The 19,766-nt window shown below is 40.1% G+C and overlaps 1 protein-coding gene across 16 annotated transcripts in view; it reads left to right on the forward strand.

Annotated features, from left to right (window-relative positions):
- The window catches only part of LOC118898312 (nuclear autoantigen Sp-100-like), a 75,371-nt gene extending 56,035 nt beyond the window's left edge, over positions 1 to 19,336 (forward strand). For 10 of the 16 annotated variants that reach the window (XM_036858541.1, XM_036858532.1, XM_036858535.1 and 7 more), the window contains 4 exons: positions 12,994 to 13,041; positions 14,310 to 14,414; positions 16,133 to 16,275; positions 18,874 to 18,961. In XM_036858541.1, coding sequence (XP_036714436.1) covers positions 12,994 to 13,041; positions 14,310 to 14,414; positions 16,133 to 16,275; positions 18,874 to 18,927 — 350 coding nt within the window. In that variant the 3' untranslated portion in view covers positions 18,928 to 18,961. Of the gene's footprint in view, positions 1 to 12,993; positions 13,042 to 13,625; positions 14,010 to 14,037; positions 14,415 to 16,132; positions 16,276 to 18,873; positions 18,962 to 19,177 lie in introns of those variants that run through there. The other 6 variants (XM_036858533.1, XM_036858539.1, XR_005020665.1 and 3 more) reach the window with 6 other exon arrangements.
- Positions 19,337 to 19,766: the final 430 nt, after the last annotated feature.

Raw genomic sequence — 19,766 nt, forward strand, 5'->3', positions numbered from 1 at the left:
AAACTGTCTTCATAAGAAGTGGCAATAATTTCAAATGAGGGGCTTATTACAAGACCCCTTCAAATAACTCTTTCAAGGACAAGTTTATATTACAGAAAACAGAACAAATTGGTAATGGTTACAAACAGACACGTCTCCATATTTCACAAGACTTATCTTCTTATGAAATTTCTCAATACTGTCAAATCAATTCTTTATGTAGTTTTGTGGTACAGACTGCTCTCTCCTTCTACAGCTATGGTTTGAGAGGACTTTCCCTCCTCTTTCTGTAATTCTGTTAGTTATGAAGACTTACATTTTAAAAATCTGGTCTCTGGAATTTGATCAGTTAGCCTTGTAAGAAACGCAGGCCCATAGAGTTGGATTGTGTTGGCAGAAATAGAGAAAAAAGGACCTGGAAAGTATTTTAAAAACAGTAAAATAAGATGTATATAAATTTTTCTACTTTAGCCTCCCATCTTGTTGCTAAATCTGAATCAGCTTGTGATCTTTATCATTATTTTTCAAATTTCCTTTCTTGCCTTCACCTAAATACATAATGTGAATGATTTGTTCAGTATTTACGTGAGGATGTTTACAATATCTTTTTTTTAAAACTATATATATATTTAATAAGCATTACTACTTATAGGCTAATTATTATTCCCAGTATCATTAAAATACTTTCTACAGTTTTTCTTTGATCTCCAAATACTGAGGACTCCTCTTTATACACGTTCTATTTACCAGACCTCATCCTTATGGGCCTCATCCCACTTCAATTATCACGGCTCGATTTACCCATTTCACACTCTCAACACTTCTACAACTTCTCTTTCCTGGAAAATCAGACCACATCTATACTAATGACTGCTAAAACCCAGTCTTCCTTCATGGTACCCATTTTGGGTGAAGATATACAAACAGACTTCAAAACTGAGCATCATTACTGGTGTAGCATGGGAATTTGGCATCATAGAAGGAAAAACCAGATTTGGGATATGCCCCAAAACAGAGGTATAGAAGGCTTCAGCAGAGAGGCCAAGATTTTGAAAGACTTTGGCCAAGCTTGTGCTCATGCTGAAGACTGGGTAGAATTCTGTTGGCTGCAGATGAAGTTCCCATAGCTCGTCCTATAATGTGGCAGGATAATTCACAGCGACCCCTACTTCCAGAGAAGAAAGAAGTGAACCCAGAGCTTCCCTTTCTTAAAAACTCTGAGTTTCACCCAGAGGCAAAGAGTCAAGGGTCTCATTTGCAACATAGCCCAGGGTCCGGTCACAGCAATGGTTCCCAGTGACACATATACTTGTTGACACAGCCCCACAATCTAGCAACCTTAGGTGCTAAATGCAACGTGGGAACAGCCGTATTTTTCCACCATGATGAAACAGAAAAAGTACTAATTCCGCAAGGTTAGACCAGTGTCATACCCCAAACACTTGGAATGATTTCCTCCTCCATCTGTCCTTGCCCCAGGTTAAAGTTCCTAGCATTAAAGGAATTCCTTCCTCCTGCTGTGTAGCAGGTAAGAAGAGACTCTGCATTAGAAACAGTTAAGGTTCTGCATATTGATGCATCCAAGAATGTGTTGGGTAGTAACTTAAATGAATAAATTAATTCTATCAGTTTGTGAAAAGTTTAATCCAAATATATGACTGTATACCTAAAGCCAAAAAAAGACATTAAAATAAAGGGAGGGATAAAGAAATGTCAGCAAACTACAATTAGAAGGTCGGTAATTTTTCGTAGTTAGTTCTTTGTCATGGATAGTGATGTAGTAATCAATGTTGTTGGCTAATGAGGATTCCCTGTAATCTCACTGTGAGGGTGGGGCTGTCTCTACACCACAGGCTCCCAAGAGGACTGTACAGATTGACCATAGATGAGCGGCCCTGCTGACCTCATGGGTGAGGCAGGGGTAGGCAGCAGGTGTGGAGAGCAGTGTGCATGGGGAGGCAAACATCTTCCCAGGAGCCTGGGCATTAGACCTGAAGGGATCTGTCCCTAACAAGCTGGTTTCTCCAGTCAAGAGGATGAAGCTGGTGCAGCTTATCAGAGGGTGGCCTGATCATGGTCTTTCTGACTGGGAGGTCATTGGCTGCCTCTTGCCTCCTAACACCTGGCAAGCCTTGGCATCACTGTGATCAGGTGAGTAAGCTGGGAGAACTTGATGCACTCTCTTGTCTTCTGGAGCATCTCGGTCTCCTACTTGCTAATAGCTCCTTCCTGGTCATTTGTTGGTGATGTTGATGATAGTGTCGATAGTGGTGGTTCTATCGGTGGTGATGGTCCCTTCGTGGCTTCCTGATATCTACATGTTGGCATGTACCAGAGATTTCATTCCTAAGGATTTCATCCAGTCTGGTAGCTATAAATTCCATCAATATGTTAATGACTGCCGATTATACTTCACCTCCTTTGAACCCTCTATTGAACTGCCAAGTCATAAGTTCAACTTCTTACTCCAAACTTCCACTTGGAATCTCAAATTTGACACATGAAACAGATTCCTTTATTTCACTCCCAAACCTGTCAGCCACCACCACTCACCCTTATCTCAGTAAATGGCACTAATTCTACTCAGTTGCTTGAGCCAAAAGTGTAGAAGATGTGTTTGATTCCTCCCTTTTTCCTAACCCCCACCCCACATTCATTCATCAAGTTTCAAAACTATATATATATATTTTTTTTAAAAGAACCAAATAGAAATTCTGAGATTGAAAAGTATAATAACTGAAATAAAAAACAATGAAAAAAGTGGGTGAACTCTGAAAATAATTGTGTGTGTGCGTGTGTACACATATACAGCCAGTTCTCATTTTTCATGGTATATAGGTTTCATGAATCACCCCAAACACAAAAATAGCTAATTTTGTACCTTTGCTCCCAGGAGAAATACAGGGTTTGGTTCCTGTGAGCCTCTGGTCACATTTTTGTAAACCAATAAATATATATCTATGTTTTATGAGTGTTTCTGTTTAAAGACACCTAATTTAATATATATGTTGATTCATCAATGTTGAACTCACAGCCGACAGCACTATAACTCATGCCTGATCGGAGCTTATCTAACACACAGATTTTCTCCATAAGGCACATCACAGTCTCAGGAACACTAGACAGCACTTCAGCACTAGGCTTGGGGGCCATTTTAAGCAGCAAAATCACCAACAGAAAACACAAAAATGAGAAAAACATAGAACTAAATAGTCGGCAAAAGGACACTTGTTTACAGAATAAGCTGAAACAAGGAGACAGAGCATTGCCTTGTTCAACCTCATCTGGGAACAGGTGCGGCTGGCAACTCAGATTTTTCACTGCTCTGAGCCTCACCATGAATGACCATGAAAGTGCCCTGAGTACTGATTTGGGAGTTGCAAATAAACTTTAGGGAGTGGGTGACTTCACAAATATGGAATCTGTGAATAATGAAAAATGGCTGTATGTATACATATTTTCATTCTTTCTAGAATTAGTTTTTTAAATTAAATAATACATCTGTTCTCATAGGCAACATTTTATTATTGTTGTTTGCCAGATAGCCTGCAATTTGGATTTATATTTAGTCTTTGACCCAAGAGTTACTTAAGAGAGGGTGGGAGAAAATGTACATTCTCTATTTCTATTTTCTGGGTATGGAGTTGAATATGTATCAGTAATATCAACCCTGTTAAAACATATTATTTGGGTCTTTCATAGCCTCCTCATTTTGTCCACTTGATCACCTGTGGACTGAGCGACATAACAATAAAATTGTCTACTAGTAGAGTGTTTTTACCTCTCATGGTATTTCCTGTATTTTCTACTTGCTTAAAACTTTTTGGCCTGAATCACACTTTCTTTGAAATTCAGATCATGACTCCCTGGTTTCTTTTTGTTGATGTATGCTGAATATACCTTTGTCTATACATTTATTTTCATTTTTAAAAAATTTTTTATTTTATCTAATTAATTTATTTTTGTCTGCACTGGGTCTTTGTTGCTGTGCTCAGGCTTTCTCTAGCTGTGGTGAGGAGGGGCTGCTCTTCGCTGGGGTGCGTGGGCTTCTCATTGCAGTGGCTTCTCTTGTTGCAGAGCATGGGCTCTAGGCACAGGCTCAGGAGTTGTGGTGCACTGGGCTAGGTGCTCCGCGGCATGTGGGATCTTCCCGGACCAGGGCTCGGACCCATGTCCCCTGCATTGGCAGGCGGATTCTTAACCACTGTGCCACCAAGGAAACCCTATACATTTATTTTCAACATTTAAAACTATGTTTTTACTTGAGTCTTTTGTATATGGTTAAAAGTTGGGGTTTACTATGTAATTTAATCTCAAAATATTTTATTTAAATAAGTGAGTTAAGTCCATCTATTTTTATTTTTAGGACCAAAGTGTTTGAATTTGTTCCTGTCATATTAATTTATATTGTTGATTCATCTTGTTCTAGTGTCTTAGATATTAAAAATGTCAACACTCTGCATTCTGTTTTCAATGCATTTATGTGCATGTATGTACTTGTGATACTTAGGAAGGTTTGCATTTCTGTGGTAGTGGTTACAGCTGGGCATATGACTGCTTAGCTGAGACTAACCCTCCCAGCTTTCCCTGTCCTGCCAAGCGACTATGGCATCTGAGTAGAAAAAATGTGAGCCTCTTTTGGGTCTTTCCCTTAAAAGAAATGAATGGTTGAGCCCCTGCTCATTTCCCATATTTCCATTGGTTAGGAGTATATACTTCTGATATTTACAAAGGTTTGTACTTTTGTTATAGTGATTACTCTTAGAATTACCTTTATATGATACCTTTGGTCCTCTCTTTAGACAGAACCCATTAATTTCCCACCCAGGAGATTTATAAAATTAGTGTATGTCCTATTTCTCTTTCCCCTCTCACCCAATTTAGGCCACGATGTTCCCTTTATTTTTACCTTTTAGCTATTAAATGTGTTTTATATTTATCCTTTATTTATCCAAATAATACCCTTTGACTCCTAGCTGTAGAACAAACTATGACCTTGCCTAACCACCCATATTTCTCCCTTCCTCCCAATTTTTTTTAATATTATATCATTTCTATATTGTAAGGGCATATACATTTATGCCCTGGTCTGTCACCTCATCTCCATTTTTATTTTAATCCTTTTGCCAAAATTTTTCCAGTCCTGTCTTGGTTTGCTGAAGTGGATCCTCTAGTAGTCTTCTCAAAGGAACAAGTACTCATAGGAACAGTATTTCCAGAATTTCCCTATTCAAAAGTATTTGTTTTTATTATTTATACCTGAAAATAATTTGCTCACTCTTTACTTCTAGAAGTGTCTTGTACTTCTTGTACTTTTTTTCTGTGGCATTAAATGTTGCTATGGGAAATTCTATAGCCAACGAGATCCCTCTCCCTTGAAAATGACTTGGTTGTTTTGCCCAGGCTGCCCATTCAATTCTTTAAAGTACGGTAACTTTGCTGGAATATATTTCAGGGTTGACTGAAGTCAATTTTCTCTGCTACAGAGTGAAAACACAAGTACTTATGATATGTATATTCATTTTTTTTATAATTTCAGAAAACTTTTTCTTGAACTTATCTTCAATTATTTCTTCTGTTATTTTGGTTTTCTTCTTCAAGAATTCAAATGATTTGTTTACTGCCTTTTCTTGACAGGGATATCACCCACATATTTCTTTTAAAGGAAAGACCCAGAGTCTTCTGCTCGCATCCTATTGGAGAACCCTTAGTCACATGGCCAGAGCTAGCTGCGAGGTGAGGCTAAGAAATATAATCTCTAGACAGGCAGCCAAGGGTCTGGCTGTAACTCTACCCCTATGGAAGAAAAGAAAGGATGATTGTGGGTGACAAATAGCAATCTGCTTACTTGTTCTCCATGTTTTCATCCAAAGTCACTGATTTCCTCAAATAAAGAGGAAAATTCAGACTCTCCATTGGTTCAAACCCAGCCTTGTTGTCACCTGAGGCCCTTTGGCAATAAAAGGAACTGGAACTTGGATGCAACACAGAGCTTTGTGGCCAGAGACAAGCCAGCCCTGAGTGAGAAATAAGAGAGAAAGCGTTAGAAAAGTTTGTTGTAACTGATGAACACAGCTCTAAACCAAATGAGGAGAAACAGACAAGAGAGAACATAATCAATTAAGCAGAAGCCAGACTCCTGGTATCACATCAGATCTAAACACAGTTATTTAAACCAAACTAATAGCACATACCACACCATGTTGGTGCAGTAGAGATAAGTGAACCTCCATTCTCTGAATTAAGTTCTGTAATTTTCATTTCTTTCTCATTCCTTGTTTTCTTCCTCTTCTTCATCTGTCTTCTTTTTCCCACCCCTCTCCCATTCTACTAATGTTTTTCTTGTATACTTTATTTCTTTTGTTCATTCTTTTACATCACATCATATAAAATACTGCTGTTGGGTTTATACAGCACTGTAGAGGTGGCAAGATTTTCCTTCTGGAGTTGAAACATATTCAGATATTTTTGTTTCCATTTTCTTCTGATTATTTCTAATATATTTAAATATATTATTATTATATATTAAATATATTTTAGAATATAAATAAGTGTAAATAAATATATACTTATATTTTTAGCATCTCTATCATTTTTTTCTCCATACTTATCTTTATCATCTTGTTTATTTCCCAGGTTATATTTACCCAAGTCTAAGACTTTTGTTCTCTGAGTTTTTGTGAAATCTCACTGCCATACTTGATTTATTATAGTACTTGGCATGGGTAGTCTAAGCACAGTTTGTTCTTTCTCCTACTTACTTCCTTGTCAAACCTGTTCTCTCAAATAGTTCTTTCTGTGCCCCAGGATGAAATCTTAGATAAGCCCCAGAGTTGTGCTAATCCTTTTCAGCAGCAGTGATATTCTCATTCAGTATTTAAAAGACTGAGCTGATATAATATTAAAACTGTAAAGTTTGTAGTGAGCAAGTTGGATAAGGCCAGCCTCTTCTTTCATCCACACTTCCTCTCTAACACCATTCAGTATGTGTTGCTTTTAGCTAATTCAAACTGAGGAGGAAGGAAAGAAGGAAGTGGTAAGGAGCAGGAATGGCCCTCTTACAATAGATCCTTCATGTCTCCCAGAAATGGCAGATGCATGAGCCACATTTGTGGGTTCTTCAGATATTCACTCTCTTTAGGGAGAATTTCTCAACTGAACTTCCCCTGATGCAGGAAATCTAACTGATGCCTTACCACTTCCTTCTTAGTCTCCCAGCTTCTAGGAGGTCCACACCCCTCCTGGGGTCACCTCTTTCATCCAAATGATCCTCCTGGATACAGTGTCTCTCAAGAACTAACTGAGCCCCTCCCTTCCCCAGGGAGGCTCGTGAGAACCATGTCTCTTCATGGTCCTACGACCAGTGGATGTGGGGTTGGCTCCCAACGCAGTCACCCTCTCTAGACCTTCCAGGCTTGAGTCTTTAAACATCTCTGCCTCCCTCAAGCTCTTAGAGACACAGATTAATCACCTTGAGACTGAAGCCTTCTCACTTGCCTTGAGGGGAGGGGAACACTTTACTTCTATAGCAAGCCTCTGGTGTCAATAAACAGTATTTGGATAGGAAACCCAAGAACAACCACTCTACTTCCTGTGGGGTATTTGAGTGAGAAATTTCACAAAGAACAATAATTAGCAGGTCTTAAACCCCAAATCTCCCAGTAAGGAGAACTCTGGTAAGCTGAACTAGACTACTTTTGTATCTTTAATTTATTTGGCCTCAACAGGTTTGATGAAAGGTGAATCAAACAGTGCCAGAGAAAGATAGAGAGGGAAAGCAAATATTTTTTTTTGTCTAAGATGTCTATGGTTGAACAGGGCCAAATTGTAGTCCAGGCATTGAAAGAAAGAGAAAGAAAGAAAGAAAGAACGAGAGAAAGAAGAAAGAGAAAGAAAGAAAAGAAAGAAAGAGAGAGAGAGAGAGAGAAGGAGGAAGGAAGGAAGGAAGGAAAAGAAGGAAGGGAAAGAAAGAAAGAAAGAAAGAAAGAAAGAAAGAAAGAAAGAAAAGGAAGAAAGAAAGAAAGAAGAGAAGAAGAAAGGGAGAAAAGGGGAGGAAGGAAGGAAAAAGAAAACAAAGAAGAGGAAGAAAAAGGAAAGGAAGGAAATGTGTGCACTTTATGGCCCTGCTTTGGAGATCAACACGTTTGAACATGGCACTCAGGAGATTCACCTGCGCAAACCCCACCATCTTCCACCCACACCTCGTAAATCTGAGAGCATATTCCCCTGACATATGGTTTCAATCAACCCTTTTTTGATATCTCTAACCCTAAGGTTTTCTAGGACTTGAAGTTCTATTTCTACAAATTCCCCTTGGGCAATATTTTCTTGGTTAGTTCTTTAAATCCTATTTTTTTGTCCAAACCCATGTGAACAAGGTCTTTGGTCACTTTCATGATATTTTCAGCCTAAAAGCCTTCATTCAGGGCTAAGATGATGGCCTATATTTTATCTGTGTAGCTCACCATCACATCTCCCTAGACAATCCAAAGTCTTGCATAACTGCCATTGATTCTGCCTCTCAACCAAAGGAAATCTGCATTGCTTCACTTAATTTTTTAATTTCAGGATGCTTCAGTTTCTTCATTGGTAATGGGGATAGTAAAAATCCCTAAAATAAAGTAGTAGAAGTAAGGGTCTTATGTTCATGTCTAGCATATAATAAGCACTTAACAACTGTTAGCTCTCATTATTATTATTCTCACAGTGTTCCTTGAGATATAAGGAATAAAACTCTGTCTTAAATTCTTTTTTATTAATGTGGATACAAACGAATTTTTATTAATGTGAGGGCAAATAAAATGAAATCTAGGATGAACCCAGGTTAACCATCAAAGGCTTAGTAGGTGCAAGGCTATGGGTTATATATTTTTTCTTTATGCAGTAAGCTTTTGAAAATTTAAAGTAAAATGGAATTTTTGAAAAGCACTATTATATACCATGCAACTTTTCAGCAGCATCTGTTTTATAATTTTCTATTTTCTCAGAAAGAGGGGCAGACATAGAATTGAAATTCTGAGTAACAGAGCCCCAAAGAAAAGAGGCAAACCAAGAAGAAATAAATACATATATAAATTTTACTAACTAAACATCTAAATTCTCATGCTTTAGTCTATGCTTTTGTTAATAGACCTGTTTCTCTATTTACTTTCTGTAACTACTAACCATTGGGAAATATATCAGATTTATTCAACTTCTAAAACATGACAGGGAGAGAAATATGATATCTCAAACAAGCAACATGGTGATGAATCCACAACCAAAACCCAGGACCCAAGGGCCACTGAAGTGCTGCCTCTGATGAACTGGTAACTTTTGAGGCTGGAAATAGTTCTAGCCATAAAACACTGTGTAACTCACAAGTGACAAAGATGTCCTGCCTCATGTCCCACCACCCTGAGGTAGTCCTGTGGACTTGGGTCTGTCACTTCACCTCTTCTGCCTCAGTTTACTCCTCTGTAAAGTGAAATGATAATAAAGAGACTGACTGCTCACCAAGGCCCATCCCAGCTTCATATACAGTTTCACATTCTGTAGATCTACCACTGGACTCTGTAAGGACCATGGGCAGCTCTCTCATCGGCATCAAGAACAGGGAGCCCAAGGAGTGTCTTTAATGGATTCCCCAAATCTTTAATGGATTCCTAACATCGCTGGCTGGAAGGGCAGGAACAGCAGCTAATCTTAAGACTCCTTTCTGTGGAGTCAGACTCTCAGTTCCCCGCCCCCCACCACCACACCCTCTCATGTAGAGGTAGACCCTCCTTCCGCCCTGAGCAATTTTCAGAAGACAGTAGAACTCCCCTGAGCTTCCCTTCCAGCCAGGAGAAAGCTGCTGTGAAGGAGAAGTGAGGCAAGCAAATAAGACAGACCCCATCTCCTGCTAGGCTGCCCCATTGTGATCCTGCTCACGGCTCAGCTAGTCTCTGGATCATATCTAAAAATTTGTCAAATTATAGACAAATTACAATCTAAAACTCTTTGTCTGGAAAAAAAATTTGGCTAGAAGTTTCCCACTAGAACAGCAGAAGCAATATATTTTACCACCTCTCAGTAGTGAGTGTGGCCAACTTGCTTGGGAATGAAGACATTGGATGGCCCTTCTGGAAGGTTAGCACCCTTGCAGTAGCTACCTCGTTGCCCTATGTAGTTCTTTTGGGAAGAGTATCTCTCAAAAATACTCAGTTCAACTCCCATCCACAGGGCCCCCCACCAGGCCAAGGGAATCATGCTTCTTCATTGATTCCCTTGCTGGCTCCTGGCTCAGCCCTTCTCCCACCACAGAACACTCTAGCCATGACGTTCACCTTTATATTGGTAAGGATGAGTCTGATAATCTCTCCTTCCCTGATGTCCCAAGGACTGAGACCCATCTCCTGTGTGGATCCTTTAACATATTTTGTCTTGGCTTGAGGGGAGGTGTCTGACGATTCTCTTGAAAGAAATGTAGCCTCTTTCACAAGACCTGGAGGTGGGAAAGGCCTGTTCCGGCAGAACCAACCTCACTATCCCTTACCATGGTCTGTGCAACAGGGCTAGACTAGCACTTGCTTTAGGATCTAGGCATACTGGGCTCCTATTCTATTGTTCTTAAACACTGAGGACTCTGATACTCTGAGGCAACCAAAAGATCACCTAAACATCCTGATATACTTTTTTGCCCATAAAGATTAGTTCCAACCATTAAGAAAATTATTTTTAAATGACTTTTAATTTTTCTGACCACATTATTATTTGTAAGAGTTAATGTAGGGTTTTAGTATAGCATTAGTAGTTGTTTATTAAGATGGTAGACCCAAGAATAATTAAATCCTACTTTGTCCAGGCATTTTACTTTCTGGATCTAAGATAGTAAAGTGCTGGAGCTAGCTAACACACAAATAACCCCTGTAAAGTTTAGCAGCACCTTGTTCATATGATCTGGTCTCCAGACCAAATTTCTGAGAACTGAGCTGGAGTACAACGAGTTTCTGTTTGTTTGCCATGAAGTTGTTTGCCCTCAACAGGCTTTGATGAAATAGAAGTCTAACTCACCAACTAGTCCCAGAAATATTTAAACAGAGAGAAACTGAGAGCAAGAGAATGCACGTTTGCCAATAAGGACTACTGTTGGACAGACTCAAGTTATAGTTAGAGCTGGGGTTTCAATTTCATCACCGCATGGGAGAGGATAGCAAGGAGAAAGCCAAGAGAACACAAGTGTCTTCTTGTGGGACAGTGGGCCTTGATTCTTGCAGGAAAAGAGAGAGAGAGAATCAGAACTGGCCTTTTCCCACTTCAGCATCATTAGTGACAGGAGAGGACTGTTTCACCAAGACCCACACCTGTGTGGATAACCTTTTATACCTGGCAACTACTAACTACCATATTTGGTACCGTAATGTTCTTTGAAACCAATCCATCTAGAGCAATTTTTGAAGAAAGCTTCATCTACTTTCAGGTCTACATTTTCCCCCGTTCACTTGTTCCTCTTAAGTCTTCAAGATCATAGCCATGCTTATGATTCTCTTATACAGGTTTAGTAATCTCTCCTCAGTGTACCTCCCTAATACCTTGATAAACTTCCTAAGGATAACATTTTGTAAGGTAGAACATGTTGATCTTGGGGTGTGATTTCTCTTGGGATGAAAATCATTAATAAATATCTCATGGGGCCATTTTTATTTTGGTGAGTTTGTTTTTTTTAAACTTGAGTAATTGTTATGGCAAAGTCCCTGAATACGAGATAACATCATCAACCTGAAGGCTTTTTGTGTTTGGTTGAAGGAAATATTCCTTTCCAGCCTCATCTGGTCATAATCTGCTTAAAGGAAAGATTAGTCATGATTGACTTTCTGGAGGGGATTTTCTCCTGGGACTTGCATTACCCAAATTAGCACCCCAGGATTCCAGCCATGGGAACAGAATGATGGGCACAGACCTTTAGCAAGAAAGCATCCCTGACTTCAACATTCAGACACATTTGAGTGATGGCAGACCTGAACATGAACATGGACATGATTAATCTTTTTGGACAAAATCAACAATTAAATCAGATACTACATTTTTCTGAAACATCTCTTAAGTCAACCTTTTGTGCCATCTCTAACCCTACAACTTTTGGAACTTGGGCATCAATTTTATAAGCTCCCCTTCATTGAGCCATTGGGCTAGATTTTAAGTCCTTGCTCATTTTTGCAACCATTTTTGATACAAAAATCTTTCAAGTTTAGGTTTGCAGCAGCTATCTGACCTATAGAGTTGAGCATGAAGTCCCCCTTGAGACCTAATATTACTGCCTTTTATCTCTGCCTCTTTATCAAAGTAAATCTTCAATGCTTTTAGTTAATTTGCATTTATATCTGTGCATATCAATTTCCTCATCTGTAAGATAAGGATAGTATTAGTCCCTGTTTGACTAAGTCCCTAATTTGACTCAATTTGCTCTAAGGATAAAGTAAATTAATAGAGGTAAGGTCTAAGGATAGTTCCTGGCACACAACAAGGACTCAAAAGATGTACAACTTCATTACTCTTCTCACCTTGCTGCTCTGTTGCTTGGGAAACACATAAAACACGGTTTCAGTTTTATTTGGAACGACTTGGAGTAAAAGAAATATAGGATATATCTCAGTTAAACATCATCTTTGTAACTAACTAAGTCTAGACCAGGGTTCTGCAAACTATGGCCCACAGGGCAAATTCAACCCATGAATTGTTTTGTAAATAAATTTTTATCAGAACGCAGCCACAGTCATATCTTTCCATTTATGAATTGTCTATGGATGCTTTTACAATAAAACAGTAGAGTTGAGTAGTCACAAAGGAGATTGTGGTCCACAATACCTTAAATATTTACTATCTGGCCCTTTACAGAAAAAGTTCCTAATTTCTGATCTAAGCATTTGATATTTTTCTTGAAGTACTAGGTAAACTCCTAAAAAGTGACATTTGAATGGTATTTTTGCAAAACACTACTATTTGCAATGCAATGTTATAAAAAGAGACATTTATGTTATTTTTCTACTTCCTCAGGGAGAAAAACAGTCAACACTGGGCCTTTGAAAAGAGGCAGAAAAAGAGGTAAAAATAAGTGATTAATGCAGTTTTAATAATTAAACATCTAAATTTTTATTTTATAATCCATGTTTTTAGTGATCAATAAATTTTCTTAATTGGCTTACAGAGCCGATAGCAAACGTTAGGATAGTCCTTGGTCTTGGTCAATTTCGACCACGTGACAGGATGGTGATAACACCCGCTCCGTTGATTAGACAGTCGATCTGTGAGAGACCCCCAGGCCTCCTTGGGCCTGTGCAGGGCTCCTCTCACTGCACTGATAACTTTTGAGGAGGGAAATATAAAGAAAAATGTATAAAAGGTATGACTCACATGATATTTCTCTCACCCTTCTCTTGCCCACATAGAGAGCCATAGGCTCCCCACCAAGGGGGACTCTGAGTGGTAACACAAGACCTATGTCCTAATTCCTAAAATTCCTTTGACTGTGTAACTTTGGCTTGTCAACTGTTCTCTCTTGCTTCAATTTCCTCCTCTGTAAATTGGTGGGTGGCAGGTGAATTAGACCGAATGGCCCCCTACACCCACCCCAGCTCTAATAGAACTGACTCTGGAAGGACTGTTGACAGCCTACCCTCCCCATCCAGAGAGAAGCCCCCAGACCTGTCTTTAAAGGATCCTCCTCAATGTTGGCCAGAAGGGCAAGAGAAGGTGCTCCTGCTACTGACATTCTTTCTAAGACTTTCAACACCTGCTTCAGAGGAATTAGATGCCAGCACCCTCACCCAAGGATGTACAGAAACCCTCTCCCTGAGCAATTTGCAGTTTCTTCTAGAGCAAATTACCTTCTAGCCACAGAGAAAGCTCACATGAAAGAGAAGTGAAACAGAGAGCAAGGTGGGAAGACAGACATTGCCCCTGCTGGGGGTCCCATTGCAATCCTGCTTTTTTCCCCAGGTGAGCCCTCAAATGGGGAGAAAAAATTAAAAGTTGAGGGTTTTTTCTCCATCTGTATGACTTCAAAGCAATAATATGACTATAAATCTTCCTTCAAAACAGCAGGAGGAAAATTATCATGCAATAGGTAGTTGGGACCAGCAAGCTTGGGAATCAGATCCTTCCACAAGAGGTTTGTATATAGGATTTTAGATGATGGTGGTGAAGGGTGACGTTATCTTTATGTACCTAACCTGCCTAGAAATGTACCTGATTCATGGGGCAAATCCTTCCATTACATTTTAACTTATAAAGAAGTATCTCAAGATGGGTGAGGAGAGACGGTACACAGCTTTAGAGCAAGATGGAATGAAGAAACCAATGCTTCCTTGCAGGTCCAAGAATTCCCAAAGTAACATATACGGATTTTCAGCTTCCTGAACTTCCTGTGACTTGTGGTGAGGCGAAGGGGACTTTATACAAGGAGAAAATGAAAAAAGGTGGGCTTCGTGGTCTTCTACACTTTTCAACTGGAAAACTCCCATGTGAATAATATATTATACAGGGGGTAGACACCTGTATTGGGGGTCTCTAGGTTTGGTGACTGACTAGGAGGACTGAAAGGACTCAGCATATAGTTGAACTCATGGCTGTGATTTATTAAATTGAAAGGATACAAAGCAAAATCAGCAAAGGGAAAAGGCACATGGTACAGGTGTCAGTTTCCAAGAGTCCTCTCCCAGTCGGGTCACCAGGACACACTTAATTCACCAGCAATGAATTGTAACAACACATGTGAAATGTTGTCTGCCAGGGAAGCTGCCCTGAGTCTAAGAGTCCAGGGTTTTTATCAGGGGTTAGTTACATAAGTACCCTCTGCCTAGCACATGCCAAAACTCCAAACTCCCAGAAGGAAGGCAGGTGTTCACATAAACCATACTGTTTGTATAAATAGTTAAGGCACAGTGAGCTACCCTTAAGTTCTGGGAGTGGTGAGACCCCTCCCCAAATCCAAGTTCCCAGATACCAGCCAAGCACCAACCTTGCAAGCAGACTTTCTAAAGAAAGCAGCCTCAGTTCTGCTCTGTTAGCTCTTTTTCCACACAGCATCCCAGATAGGCTGGAGGAAAGATGGCATTCCCACTCTTTTAAAATTAATAAACATTAGCCTACCAGGCCACCTCCACTTTCCCCCATGGAAAAGGTCTACAGGTGCCCATCCAGCACCCAATACAGGGGCAAGTGCTTCAATAACAGGATGGAAGATGTACACATTTGAGAAATGCAACAGCAACCTTCACAGCCACATTCCCTATAACATCTGTATGGCCTTGTGCTAACTGGGAGAAGCACAAGATTTAGACTCAGAAGACCTGGATTCGAGTTTCAGCTGTACCAAGAGTGTCTATTTTGCATGGGCCAAGTTACTAAGTCTCTGTCATCCTGAACTGTCCTCTACAAAATGAAAATAATAATAAAACCTTCCTCACCGTATTATTATGAGAAAAAACAAGATAACAGATAGAAAAGTTTGCAAATTACAACTGTTAAAGTACAGTACAAATGTTCATCTATCATAATTGATTCCCTCCTCCCAAAATATGGTTCTTTAGGTACCAAGAAATATAAATGTTTTCCCAATGATTACATAGCATATATATAATTTAATTTTTCCCACTTGATAACATTTCTACAATTGCTTTTAACATAAAATAGCTATGAGTCCAAAATATGAGCAATAATTGATTGTCATTTGCTGTCTGATCAACTTTTGTACGGGACAAGGCAGCCATGGCTGTGGTGACAGTTGACACACGGCCCCACGTGTGACCTCATCTGCTGCCTCAGATACTCAGCCTGGCTCTATCCCGGGTCTCAGAGAAGAGAAGGGAAAGAATCTTGCCTATTCTTTAGAGTCATCCATTGTTTTCTCTTTTGAATATAGTGAAATATTTTTTTAAAGTAAATGTTGGTAGTAATTACTGTCCTTCTCATTGCATGAGGGTCAGAGTATGCACACAGGGCAGGAAGTCTGCTCCTGCCCTCGCCTTTCGGACTGCTGTGGAGCCCCAGAGAGGGGACTCAGCTATCCTGCTGCACATTATGAACCCAAACCAAGTAGCCCAGATTCACGTGGGGGGAGGTCAAGTTCTGGGGTTTTCACAGTTGGGGGCACACCCTGGCCACAAAGGGAGCTCAGCTTGTCTTGGTCTCACAGGCACCTCGGAGAAGTGTATACAGAATGCATATGGAAAGTGGTTCACCCTCAGGGAATTTGAAATTGAAGGAAACCGCAAAGCATCCAAGAACTGGAAGCTGAGTGTGCGCTGCGGTGGATGGCCCCTGAAAACCTTGATTCAGGTATTCTAATGACAAAGCGCTACAATCAAGGATTTAGTGCCACAAGTCATCAACTTCAAGCTTTAGCAGAATTTCCAGAAAACCATCATGACTCCCCTTGCCCAGGTCGCAATGCGTATATTATCACTAACATTCCATATGGGTGTTATATTTGCTGGCTTACATTACAGCTTAATCCTCCAAGTGCATAAACTCTTACACTTTAATTTTTTTTTTTAATTTTTATACAATTTTTAAAGGCTACTTTCCACTTACAGTTATTACAAAACATTGGTTGTATGTTGTACAATACATCCTTGAGCCTATCCTACACCCAATAGTTTATACCTCTCACTCCCCCACCTCTATGTTGCCTCTCCCCCCCACCCCACTGGTAACCACTAGTTTGTTCTCTATGAGTCAGCTTCTTTTATGTTATATTCACTAGTTTGTTATATTTTTTAGATTCCACATATAAGTGATATCATACAATATTTGTCTTTCTCCATCTGACTTATTTCACTTAACGTAATGCCCTCCAAGTCCATCCATGTTGCTGCAAATGACAAAATTTTGTTCTTTTTTATGGCTGAATAGTATTCAAACTCTTACATTGTTGAAGGTAGGACAGTAAATTGTGGCCTTGGCACCGCCACTAATAATTGCCACTGTGTAGTTTGGTCACAGGAAAGTAAACTAAATTTGGCGGGGGAGGGTCTTAGACTTTTGGTGGGGGGCAATGTTGAAAGTAACAATAATAGAACTATGTATCTGAAAATAATACATCAGAATGAGTGTTTTCTGGATAGCCATCTGAAATTCATTCTTGAAAAATAATATTTTTTAATGAATTTTAAAATATCTCTTTGGTCCTCATCTCGGCCCACTGATGTGGACAAAACGGGCCAGGTCTCTGTCACAGATGAACCCATGCCTTCTGATGCTTTCTGTCACATGCCCCAGACGGTCCTTCCTTGTGCCACTCTAATGATGAGCAAATAGTTATTGAATACATCTAAAGCCACAGGGACTGTAAGGTGTGGCCCCCAGCCCCCAACCAGGAGGAAGGCTGCACATTTATAAACACAGGATTGCACAGCTCATAGATGCCATAATGAGATTCTCTGGCAGGAGGAGATGCAGAAGCTCAGGAGAGGGAAGTTCATTTCTGTCTTTGAGGTTGAGGACAGTTTCATGGAACAGTTTGCACGGAGCTGGGTCTTAAAAGAAGAATAGTTCTGACAAGCAAAAATGTCATAATGAGGAATTCTACATAGAAAGGATGGCATGAAAATCCTCCCCATGACTGTCAAGAAGTTGTGGGTTATAAGTCTCAATACATGAGCTGGGCTGATTGTGGAGGTCCTGCGGCCCCAGAAAGGAGGCTGAACCCTTCATTTAATCATGGGGGAATCGTGGAAGGTTTGGGTTAGGGACTGACAAAGTTGAAAGAGTGTTTTAGAGGTATGAATCTGATCAAGGAATGCAAGATGGATTAGAGGGTAGAGTGCTTTAACCCATGGAGACCTCAAATGACCTTCACCACCTTTCTGCCTGATCCACCCCACTCAACCTGCAAGGCCCAGCTCAAACAGCACACTCTCTGCTGAAGTCCTTTAAAATTCACTGAATTTGTTTCCTATTGCTGCTATAACAAATTCCCACAAACTTGGTGCCTTGAAACAATGTAAATCTATTATCTTACAGTTCTAGAGACCAGAAGTATGAAATCAGTTTCACTGGACTCAAGTCAAGGTGTCGGCAGGGCTGGTTCCTTCTGGAGCCTTCCAGGGAGAACGTGTTCCTCCCCTTTTTCAGCTTCTGGAAGCAGCCTTCATTTCCTGGCTCGTGGCCCCTTCCTCACATCACTCCAACCTCTTCTCCTGTCAACACATCTCCTACTACTCACTCTGATTCTCCTACCCCCTCTTGTGTGGACCCTTGTGACTACATTGGCCCTACCCAGATGATCAGAATCATCTTCCATTTCAAGCTCCTTCATTTAATTACATTAATAAAGTTCTTTTTACCATGTAAGTTGACACATTCATGGGTCTGGGGATTAGAACAAATTCATGGGTCGGGGGGGGCATTATTTAGCCTACTATACTCAGCCATCTCTGGATCCCAAAATACTCCATGAGGGCACAGTTTACACTTTATCATCCTTACCCCACTATATGCCAGGTTTTCCCACTTGTCTCCCCAAAGGCCTGGATACCTTTGTGTGTCCAAGGCCACTGATGGGGCCTGCCAGCTGTCAATCACTCACCAGGTGTGTGCCAATGGAGCTATAGTATGCAAGGTATAAAGATAAAAGCTAGAGGGGTACTGGGAGAATGGAAAGGGAGTGGTGGGTATAGAAGTGGTTTTAAAGGAAAATCTGGCAAAACTTTATAAGGAGAGCAAGAGAGAGGATGCAGTTTTTAAAGCTGACTTTAAAGCTGAGTCTGGATAACAGAGAGCACCATGTTACAGACTTGGAGAGGGAGGTTATTTTCCATGAAGACCCCTTGGGTTTGTGTTGACAATGGGACATGAGTGGAAGGTAGTGGAATTACTGATCTCACAAAGTAGAGACAAGGACCCTTCACAGCATGAATCTCATTTTTCTTTCAGAGAGAATGTCTACCAAACCCGCCAAGAAAAATAAAAAAGGTAATTATCACATGACCTTCTGGCCATGTCTCATCTACCATATTGTTGATTTTCCATCTCTCTGGCTTTATTTTATAGTTTCTAAATTAACCAATTATGTTGAAATTTGATTTTATAATATGGTGCTTTTACACTTGCTACTTCCAAACATTTCAGTGTGTGAGGCCAGGATTTCTTTGAGCATTAAAATATTTGAGATAGAGGTGCAGGGGTAATCCTTAAAAATAGATAATGAGGCAGAACTGACCTTGTACATTTGTTTTAGAAAAATATGTGAATGGCATACAGTAAGTCCCCAACGTATGAACCTTCAAGTTGCGAGCTTTCAAAAATGCGAACGTGCGTTCTCATGTCCAATCACGTAAGTTAGTTCCCATGTCTGGTGTACATTGTCACGTGCGTGCATCCTCTACAAGTGGTTGTGCTTTTGTGTACTTTATTGTACAGTACTGTATAGAGTACAGTAGTACAGTGTCTTTATTTCAAGCTCAGGATGTCTGAAAGCAAGTGTAAAAGCAGCGATGATGTAGCTGGTACTGCCAAGAAGAGCTAGGAATTGAAGGCCCAGAGGAAGGACAGAGAGAGACAAGAGGACGAAGAAGTAACTGAAGAACCGAAGAGATTCACGACGTAGGAAATGGCAAGGGGATTTTCTTTATTTGAGGAGGCACTGTTATTTTTTGAGGCGCAGGACCCGAATGTAGAATGGTACGTGAAGGTTGCAGCAGCCGTTCAGAATGCAATCCGGTGCTACCGTGTCATCTATGATGAGAAAAAAAGAGCTACGACACAGACATCACTGGATCGTTTTCTCAAGAGGGTAGATAGAATTGAATCCAGCAAGGAACCAGAAC

Source organism: Balaenoptera musculus, chromosome 7 (assembly GCF_009873245.2).
Source record: "Balaenoptera musculus isolate JJ_BM4_2016_0621 chromosome 7, mBalMus1.pri.v3, whole genome shotgun sequence".
NCBI classification, from domain to species: domain Eukaryota; kingdom Metazoa; phylum Chordata; class Mammalia; order Artiodactyla; family Balaenopteridae; genus Balaenoptera; species Balaenoptera musculus.